The 10,315-nt window shown below is 52.6% G+C and overlaps 1 protein-coding gene across 1 annotated transcript in view; it reads left to right on the top strand.

Moving 5' to 3' along the window:
* The first annotated feature begins 4,932 nt into the window (after positions 1 to 4,932).
* Positions 4,933 to 10,315, top strand: part of Mapk13 (mitogen-activated protein kinase 13) — a 19,293-nt gene continuing 13,910 nt past the window's right edge. The window contains exons 1-2 of the mRNA XM_013029586.1: positions 4,933 to 4,980; positions 6,258 to 6,368. Coding sequence (XP_012885040.1) covers positions 4,933 to 4,980; positions 6,258 to 6,368 — 159 coding nt within the window. The remainder of the gene's footprint in view (positions 4,981 to 6,257; positions 6,369 to 10,315) is intronic.

Below are 10,315 nucleotides of genomic sequence, written 5' to 3'. Positions count from 1 at the left end.
TTTGGGTCCGGTCGTGAGGCCTGAACTCTGGGCCTGGGCACTGTCCCTCAGCTCTTCAGCTCAAGGATAGTGCACTACCACTTGAGCCACAGTGCCTCTTCCGGCTTTTTCTCTTATGTGGTGCTAGGGAATCGAACCCAGGGACTCATGCATGCAAGGCTAGCGCTCTACCACTGAGCCACCTTCCCAGCCCCTTCCTCTCTTTTTTTATTTTGGTCAGTTGTGGGGCTTGAACTGAGGGCCTGGGTGCTGTCCCTGAGCCTCTTTGTGCTCAAAGCTAATGCTCTACCACTTGAGCCACAGTCAGTTTTTGAGTGGTTAATTAGAGATAAGAGTCTAATGGGGGCTTTCCTGCTTGGGCCGGCTTCCAACCACAACCCTCAGATCTCAACCTCCTGAGTAGCTAGGATTACAGGCGTGAGCCGCTGGTGCCTGGCTCATTGTAACTCTTGAGATGTGCTTTTTGTTGTTGTTTGCAACAGGTCTTCTCTATTGCAGTCCAGGCTGGCTTCCAACTCGTGATCTCCCTGCCTCAGCCTTCTGAGATCTGGGATTACAGTTGTAAGTGGTCGCAATGACTTTGAGATTCTTCAGGTGGTGTGATGTTGTGCATGGTGCTTATACCACGGCCATGGCAAACACTCTGCCTTGGTGCTGGGCATCCCCAGACCTGCCTTCAGACAGCACTGGTTGTTTCCCTTTAGGAGGAAGGCGATTCTGTCATTAGATTTGGAGAGGGACAGAAAGGGACACTCCCAGAAGTCAGGAGGAGTTCTGGGGACACTCAGTGATCAGCCCAGTAATGGAAGGGGCAATAGGAGAATTGATTTCAGATTCCTGAATGACAGAGATGTCACTTCGCAGGTACACCACCATGTAGCTGAGCGCTGGACCACCAGCACTGACCATGGCAAAGCCACCATGGCAAAGCCACCTTGGCTTCAATCCCAGCTAAGTCACCTTGGGCAAGTATCTGCTCCCTCCTTCCCTGTGTCTCCTTTGATTATGTGTAGAACCGGGGATGCTGTTAGCCCATCTCAAGATTCTTAGGAAAAACTGGGTGCCAGTGGCTTATGTCTGTAATCCTAGCTATTCAGGAGGCTGAAATCTGAGGGTCACAGTTTGAAGCCAGCCTGGATAGAAAAGTCCCCGGGAGACTCTTAATCGCCAATAAACTACTCAAAAAAGCTGGAAATGGTTCAAGTGGTAGAGCACTAGCCTTGAACACAAAGATACTCAGAGACGGCATCCAGGCCCTGAGTTCAAGCCCCAGTACCAGCAAAAGAAAGAGGGGGGGGAGAGAGAGAGAGAAAAGAAGAAGAAGAAGAAGGCAAGCAAGCAGGAAGGAAGGAAGGGAGAGAGAGAGAAAGAGAGAAAAGAAAAAAAGATTTTTAGGAAGGTTAAATGAGTTACATAACCAGCTTTTGGTAAGTAATGAGCATTCTGTCAGCCAGTGTAACCAGAGAGGCAATCTGACATATCTCAGGTCACACAGCAAACAAGACAGACACAGAACTGGAATCAAATCAAATCTTCTGTGGCAGGTAGGCCTGCCTGTCCGTTGGGTTTCTTTGACCCTGGCAGAGTTCCAAGGCTCCCAGGATAATGCAAGTGTCCTTGCATAGATATTTACATAGGAGGGGTGGAGGCGCCTAGTGGCCTCAGCCCTGGGAGTGCAGGCAGCTGAGGTCCTGCAGGGTGCACATCTGGGGCAGGGCACAGGGGAGCCCAGACAGGTCCACAACCCCATTACCACCCGTTGGCAGGTCTTTGAACTGGGTCAGTGCCAGACATCAAAGAGAATTGTACCTTCATATCAGTGTGAGCAGGACAGGTGCACAGGGTGACAGCTCTCCCCTCCCCACACCTGCCAGTCACTCTGTCCCTAAAGGCCAGCACCAGTGTATTTGCAATAACAGCATGGACAAAGCTCCAAACCTTCATCAGCTGACGGTAGTGAAGGTGATAGATGATCTAGAGCGGCAGAAGGAAGCCAGGTGCTGGTGGCTTAGGCCTAAAAACCATAGGCCGCTGAGATCCAAGGATTACCATTTGAAGTTAGCCTGGGCAGGAAAGTCCGTGAGACTCTGCTCTCCAATTAACCAGCAAAAAGAGCCAGAAGTAGAGGTGTAGCTCAAGTGGTAGAGTGCCAGCCTTGAGCAAAAAAGTTAGGGACTGCCCTGAGTTCAATCCCAGTAGTGGCCCAAAAGAATAAGGATGGAGGAGGAGGAGGAGGGAAGGAGATGGGTAAGTGGTAAGGTGGCAGGGCTCATAGACAGGAGGTGGCCTGTGAGCAGGCTTGCAGCGTTGCATGTTGCATGTGTCACCAACCTGCATCTTCCCCCACCCCCCACCTGGCAGTGGACTCCCCCATCTTACTGATCAGGAAGCTCAGAAACACACACATCCGCTCCAGGTCACACAGTGGAGGTAGGAGCAGAGATTTAAATGTGGTATGTCTCCCAGTCTTCAGCTAGACACCATGAAGTCTGGGTGGCAGCTAGGGGTCATAGGGTCAGGAGGACACACAGGGCAGGGAGTGAGCAGGTCTACAGTTCACTCTGGGACATGTCATTGAAGCGGCAAATTTAGCATTGAACTAGGAAAAAATGAAGGGAAGGAGAGGAAGGAAGGTAATTCTAAAGGGAGAAAGTAGCTGGGCACCAGTAGCTCACACCTATAATACTAGCTACTCAGGAGGCTGAAATCTGAGGCTCATGGTTCAAAGCTTGCCTTGAGCTGAAGAGCACAGTGACAGTGCCCAAGCCCAGAGTTCAAGCCCCATGACCAATGAAAAGAAAAGAAAAAGGAGAGAGGGTGTGGCTTGTGCAGGGCTTTGGTGGGAACCCTGTGGGCAGAGAAGGCTTTGCCTTGGAATGGACGTAAGTTCGGAGAAAATACTAACATAGAAGTTGCACACCTGGCTCTTTTCCTCCCATGCCCAGGCCCCCCGCCTTGCTCGTGCTAACCCCTGGCGGCTCACAGGTTGGTGTTGCCTGTGGGCCTTGCCTTGGGAAGCAACAAATGGAGCAAAGCCACAAAAATCAGATCCCAGGCCAGATAGTACTAACCACAGCGAACACACATTTCTTTTGTTTTTTTTTTGGGTCCGGTCGTGGGGCCTGAACTCTGGGCCTGGACACTGTCCCTCAGCTCTTCAGCTCAAGGATAGCGCTCTACCACTTGAGCCACAGCGCCTCTTCCGGCTTTTTCTCTTATGTGGTGCTAGAGAATCGAACCCAGGGCCTCATGCATGCAAGGCTAGCGCTCTAGCACTGAGCCAAGAACACACATTTCTGCCAGCTCACAGTAGAACAGATTTCCAGCATGTCCTCTCTCTTCACCCCCACCCCGCATTCCACCATCAGGTTTGCACACAGGACTCCATTGAAGCCGGAACAGACACAGCCGTCTCAGCTCATTCACTAAGCATTTATTGAGCCATTACTGGGGGAGGGGTGGCAGGCAGGGTACTGGGGTTCAGGCAGGGGACCGGGTGTCAGGCAGTGCCAAGGATCCCATTCTTAGCTTGTGTCACTGCACAGTAGTGCACATTTCACAGGGGATGATGCAAACTAACATGACGTTGAAGGACAGGGCAGAGGTGAAATGGCCTGAAGGCTGTGTGTCCCCAGAGGCTCATCCCAGAACAGCACCCTCCAGCCTTCACAGGACTGGGTGCAAGAAAGTGGGTTTCTTGGGTGGGGTGGGCCCCAGTGTAGAGACAAGGTGAGACTGGCAGAGGGCCCTGTCTCTGCTCAGAGCTGTTCCTAGCCCATCATCCACAAGGGGCGCCACAACCAGGGGCAGGAAAGGACACTGCAGAGAGGCTGGTCTTGAGAAAAAAGAGCTACTAGTTTTCAGGGGCCCCTATGAGTAGGGGGTGTCTGGGGTTTTGCTCCTGGGTGGGAAGAGTTTCAAGCCCTAAGCAGGCTGATTATTCCTACACTCCAAAAAGGGAGTTCCTGGGGATCACCGGTCAAGGATGAAGGCTGAACAAGAGCTGCCAGGTGCCCCCCTCTGGTTTCCAGAGGCCAGTAGGGTGTTTGGCCACACTGAGGACCTCCCAGGGGCTACTGCAGAAGAAAACGGGGTGGGGTGCACTCTGTAGGCCATGTGTGGACAGTGAACAAGGCCCTGGCTGTGGTGATTCATTTCTCCACTCCTGTGGAAGGCCCACTGTCTGTCCTGCCCCATTTAGGGGTTCAACTGTCATCTCAGAGACTTGCCCCGACACTGCCACTCGTGTGTGTGTGTCTGTGTGTGTCTGTGTCTAGATATACACACACTCCTGTGCCAGGGCTTGAATTCAGGGCCTTGCTCTCTTTGCCTGGCCTTTTCATTTAAGGAGAGCACTCTACCACTTGAGCCACATCTGCACTTCTGGCTTGTGCTGACTCCTTGGAGATAAGAGTCTCATGGAGTTATCTGCCCAAACTGCTTTCAAACCATGATCTTCAGACCACAGGCCATCTGCCCTGTAGTGTGGGTCTTCTAGCCCACTTCTAGCGCTTTACAGATGAGGAAGCAGCAGCTCAGAGAAGCCAATTAGCTTGTGTGAGGTCACACCACTTAGTCCAGAGCAGCGCATCGTCCGTCTGTTCTTCCACATATTCCCCTTCTTGCACATTTTAGGTGCTGTCATCATGTAAGCTTTAAAGGAGCATGGGAATCCCAGAGCTGGAGCCAGCGTTCCTGGGCTCATTTGCCTGCTCCTTCCCCATGACACTCAAGCCTTGGCATGATTTCTCTTCCCTGTGGAGGTGCCATGTTGGCCGGAGGTAAGGGTATGTGTGGCTGGAACCCAGGAGTGTGGCATGTGAGAATTGCTGAGGTGGGTAGAGTCTGGGTTGTTTTGTTTTGTTTTTCATGATCTCTGCATCTTTGCATTGCAGAGCCTCCCAGCCAGCCTAGGAAGAGAGGGAGACGAAGATGACAGCCACCTCCCAGAGCCTTGCTGGACACCAGGCTGTGGGATCGGTAGCTAAACATATAGACTCAGGAGCCGGGCAGCAGGTTTGCAAAACACATCCACCACCTTCTTCATCATGTGTGACTGTGGGCAAGTTACTCCCCTTTCTGGGGCTCTGCCTCTCTGTATAAGGGCAAGAGTTCTGGGAGGCCTCAAGGGAGCTTTTTTTTTTTTTTTGGTCCGGTCGTGGGGCCTGAACTCTGGGCCTGGGCGCTGTCCCTCAGCTCTTCAGCTCAAGGCTAGCACTCTACCACTTGAGCCACAGTGCCACTTCCGGCTTTTTTCTTATGTGGTGCTGAGGAATTGAACCCAGGGCCTCAGGCATAGCAAGGCAAGTGCTCTACCACTGAGCCATCTTCCCAGCCCTGCTCAAGAGGGCTTTTAATGGGAGAGCTGCCATCTTGGCACAGCCAGGAGCAGTGTGCTTCTCCCGAGCAGAGGTAGGTCTACCTGTCAGTAGGAGGGGTCAAGACAAAACCCAGGCTGCTCCATGCCACGACGCAACAGGGACAAGGCATGAATGTCAACTAAACAAGCCAGGTGCTGGTGGTGACTCGTGCCTGTAAACCTAGCTACTCAGGAGGTGGAGATGGGAAGATCCTGGTACAAAGCCAGCCTGCACAGACAAAGCCAAGAGAATCTTACCTCCAGTGAACAATCAAAAAGCCAGAAGTGGAGATTTAGCTCAAGTAGTAGAGGGATAGATAGCCTTGAGCAGAAAAAGCAAGTGAGAGTGAGAGGCCCTGAGTTCAGGTAACACACACACACACACACACACACACACACACACACACACAGAATTAAGCACACCCTACATGACTAGCCTGGGCAAAAGCTTCATGCTTATCAGTTAGAGCTTTCTGCCTTGCCCGAGGCTGCTGGTTGTCCTATAGGCAAGACCTTTCTCTCTCTCTTTCTCTCTCTCTCTCTCTCTCTTTCTCTCTCTTGCTCACTCTCTTTCTCCTTCTTCCCCCCCTCCAGTCCTGGGACTTGAACTCAGGGCCTGGGCACTGTTCCTGAGCTACTTTTGCTCAAGGCTACACTCTTATCACTTGAGCCACAGCACCAGTTTTGGCTTTTTCTGTTTATGTGGAACTGAGAAACCCATGGCTTCATGCATGCCAGGCAAGCACTCTACCGTAAACCACATTCCCAGTCCCTGTAGGCACAATTATTAAGATAGCCAGTCACAGAATTTCCTCCAGCCCCTTCAGCACCATTACCTAACACAGCCCAACCCTTCTACTAGGCTTCTACTAAGTCCTTCCCTACCCCCTCCTTGTAGGGAGCCCTGTTGTGCATGCTGTCCTTCGGTAAACCCAACTGCTTCACCATGGGTATATTTCTGTCCATCCTTGGCTGGAGACATTGGAAGTCCCTACTTAACTGGACCGTGGTAAGGAGCGTATTTATCCTGTCCTAGAATGATACACTCCTTGGACTCTAAATATCCAGAGAGTTCCTGACTTCCAGGGGTTCAACTTACAGTTTCTCTTCCAGGGGTGCAATAGTGATGACATTCTATCACATGCCTTCTTTTCCTAGACTAAAGGGTTGCAATCCTTTTTCTTCTCTTTTTCTTTCTTTTTTTTTGTTGGTCATGGGGCCTGAACTCTGGGCCTGGGCGCTGTCCCTCAGCTCTTCAGCTCAAGGCTAGTGCTTTACCCCTTGATCCACAGTGCCACTTCTGACTTTTTCTGCTTATGTGGTGCTGAGGAATCGAACCCAGGGCCTCATGCATGCAAGGCAAGCGCTCTACCACTGAGCCACCTTCCCAGCCCACAATCCTTGTTCTTGATGCTAGAAGTGGCCTGGGCCACAGCCACAGTCTCCAGTCAGCACCTGGAAAGACACCCATGCTACCGCACACCAGGCTGGGAGTGACACTCGCATGGCCCTGCATTGTCACTTCCAGTATTTTCAGCTTAAGATATGTTTGTCTAGACACAGACCCACCCCAAGTTGAGGAGCACCTGTTCTGGTATACTTAAATGTCACCCCTACAAGACAGGAGAAGGGCTTGGAGAAGGACCTTGGCCCAAAGTTACACAGCGACAGCTGATGTGAAATGCAGGCCACCTTCCAGACTCCTCCCCTCCCCCACCGCCTCCATGTTAAAAGGGTACAAACCAACAAGACACTGAGTCAGTCAGTGTCTGCGGAGGGGAGGGGTGTAGGGGCCTGGAGCCCAAGAAGAGCTTGTGATGGAAACTGGTAGCTGTAATCCAGCTTACTCAGGAACTCAGGAGGCTGAGATCTGAGGATCACAGTTCAAAGGCAGGCCAGGTAAGAAAGTTCCAGAGACCTTTTTTTTTTTTTGTAGGTTGTGGGGCTTAAACTCTGGGCCTGGGCATTGTTCCTGAGCTTCAGCTCAAGAGGAGCACTCTACCACTTGAGCCACAGCGCCACTTCTGGTTTTCTGGCAGTTAGTTTGAGATAAGAGTCTCAGGGACATTCCTGCCCACACTGGTTTTGAATTGCCATCATCAGATCTCAGCCTCCTGTGTAGCTAGGAGTACAGGCGTGAGCCACTGGTGCCCAGCACCAAAGTCTTTTATCTCCAATTAACCCCAGAAAACTGGAAGTGGAACTGTGGCTCAAAGTGGTAGAGCATTAGCCTTAAGGGGAAAAGCTCAGGGACAGCGCTCAGGCCCTGAGTTCAAGACTTAATACAAGTGCAAGTGCGTGTGCGTGTGTGCACGCAAGCACCAACACCCCTCCCCCCCCCACAGGCAGCACCTGGGAGGAAAGACACCTAGATGTTCATTGGACGTTCTTTGGATCTCTCTCTCTCTCTCTTTCTCCCTCCCTCCCTCCCTCGCCCTCTCCCTCTCCTCTTTTTTTTTTTTTTGTCGATCATAGGGCTTGAACTCAGAGCCTGGACACTGCCCCTGGGCTCTTTTACTCAAGGCTAGCCTCTACACTTTGAGCCACAGTACCACTTCCGGTTTCCTGGTGGTTCATTGGAGATAAGCGTCTCAAGGGCTTTCCTGCCCAGGCTGGCTTTGAATCATGATCTTCAGATCTCAGCCTTCTGAGTAGCTAGGATTATGGGTGTGAGCTTGTTCTTAGTGACCCTTGCTTCCTTCTCCTCCTTCTCTTCCTCCTCCTCCTTCTTCCTCCTCTTCCTCCTCCCATGATTTCCCTGACTGGATCTCCAGGCATTTCCTTCCCAGGCGACCCAGATGCTGAGTAAACACAGACCCAGCAAGGCCCAAGGTGGAGTCGTGGGGCAGCATCTGTGGCCTGAGTCACTTCGTGACCTTCACGGAAGAGGTAGGCAGAGTGGCCAGCTGTGTGGCAGGATGGCACCCACAAGGCAGGAAGGGCTTCTCTGCTGTCCCATGCCTTCCTGGGCTCATCTGTGCCACCCAGCGGCTTCCAGTCCCCAGGAGTGGGCCCTGAGTCTGGAACCTCAGCCCAAGCAGAAACTGGAGCCCTTCTCTTCCCACAGCGTCCCAGGGCCTGAGTGGGAGACGGCAAAGCAGGGAGGAGCGTGCCAGATGCCCAGGGCAGGCTTTACTGCAGCAGGAGACAGAGAAGTGGTTTGGCCAGGAGACGCATCCCGCTGATGTGGGTAAGGCAGACTAGCAAGGTGTCAGGCTGTTTCCTTCAAGGGGCAGACCTCTCAGCTGAGCCTGAGCAGCCTCCTAGCAAAGGGCACCCACCGGCTCTAGGACCAGGCTGTGGTAACTTCTTCATTCAGCCCTGCCCTCCAGCTGTGTGACCTAGTGCCCATGACTTAGCCTCTCTGAACCTCAGGCTCCTCATCGGTCAGGTGGGGATCATTGTTGGACTGACTCACGGGCCTCTCACCATGATTAAGTGAGTTATCCATGTAAAACACTTAGACTAATGGCCGGCACATGACGGGCCCAAGCGTTGATTAAATAGTTTTTGCATGTCTAATGGACTGGCTGTTCCTTTCATGCATTGATATTGCACAGGGTTCCAGAGATGAACTGGATTCCTCCCCTCTGTGCCTGTTGGGGGTTTCAGTGGGGTCCGTGGGCTCCCCAATCTCTGGATTACCCAATGTTTTAGGCTATGTGGAAGGGGCTGCGGACCTTCAGATTGCTGTAGGCCACTGACAAATGCCTTTCCCTATGAACACACCTTCCTTCCCTCTGACGAAGAAAACAAGCCGTCCCCCTTCCTGCCCACCAGCAATGGTTGCGACAAGCCCATTGGACATCAGAGGCACAGGTGGCCGTTTCTGCTCCTCCCCCTGGTGTCTGTGCCTTGCAAGCTGGAAATTAGAGCCAAGTATTTTGCTACCCATCTGCCATCCCGGCTCCCAAGAGGCTGAGGCAGGAGGATGAGAGTCGGAGGCCAGCCTGGGCTCCGTCATGAGGCCAGATCAGCCGAAGCTACCTAGTCTCAACAAACCAACATTTGAACCCTGGCTGACATGTGGAAGCACAACATTGAGGTTATTAATTGTTTGGACAGAAACATGACATTGCGGTTTTGTTAAATCCTTGTCTTTATGAGATTCCAAAGGATTCTGGGTGAAATGTGGTGGTTTGGTTTTTGCCTCAGAATTACAGGGGAGGAGGAGTGAAAGATTATTAGACTTGACCAGAGAACCACACAGACATCCAGGTACAGAGAACAAAGGAAGGTTTATTGCCAGGAAAGGGGCCCGCAAGACCTCGTCTCACAAGGCGGAAGGGAGAAGCAGCACCGGCTACTGTCTGACGTGACCTATGTAACTAGGAGGTTTAGGAGGGGGTGGAAGGGGCTAGGAGGCAGAGACCTTGGTGTAGACATGCGGGCCAGGGGCTTCATCATGGCCGACTAGGACTTATGGCTGCTGCCCAAATAGTAGATAAGGGTCCTGCAGCTGCCCAGACCTGAAGGTCACTCCAAGGGGCTCCTCATGCCTTATATGGTGGTAGCCGCCCCAGAGAAGTGCCATCCCAAGGTGGTGGGGGGGGGTGGAGGCTGATTATTTACTGCCTTTACCTCATGGGCCTTGGGTTGCCTGGGAAGGGAGCGTGCCAAGCTGTGGAGAGGGCAAGGCTGGACTAAGCTATGGGAAGGGACTCATTTCCATTTCGCTAACAAGGGGTATGGGTAGAATCCACTCAACCGGGAGTGGACAGAATTGCACAAGCTGAGGAACTGGAATCTTGGGAGGGGGTTCATTGGCACCCCATCAGTTGTGGATTTCTCTCCCCCCCCTCCAAACTCCTTGGGAGCTCTTCCTCAAGAGGTCCGGGCTGGGGGTCCGGGCCTCTGCTCCCCTCCTGAAGTCTTCCCAGCCCCCCCCAACACCCCGTTTCCTGCAGGTCACCCCGATGGCGCATACAGACGCACACCTGCCGCAGGTGGCGGGCG

Source organism: Dipodomys ordii, unplaced genomic scaffold, assembly GCF_000151885.1.
Source record: "Dipodomys ordii isolate 6190 unplaced genomic scaffold, Dord_2.0 Scaffold120, whole genome shotgun sequence".
NCBI lineage: Eukaryota > Metazoa > Chordata > Mammalia > Rodentia > Heteromyidae > Dipodomys > Dipodomys ordii.
This window is presented reverse-complemented; position numbering and strand designations above follow the sequence as displayed.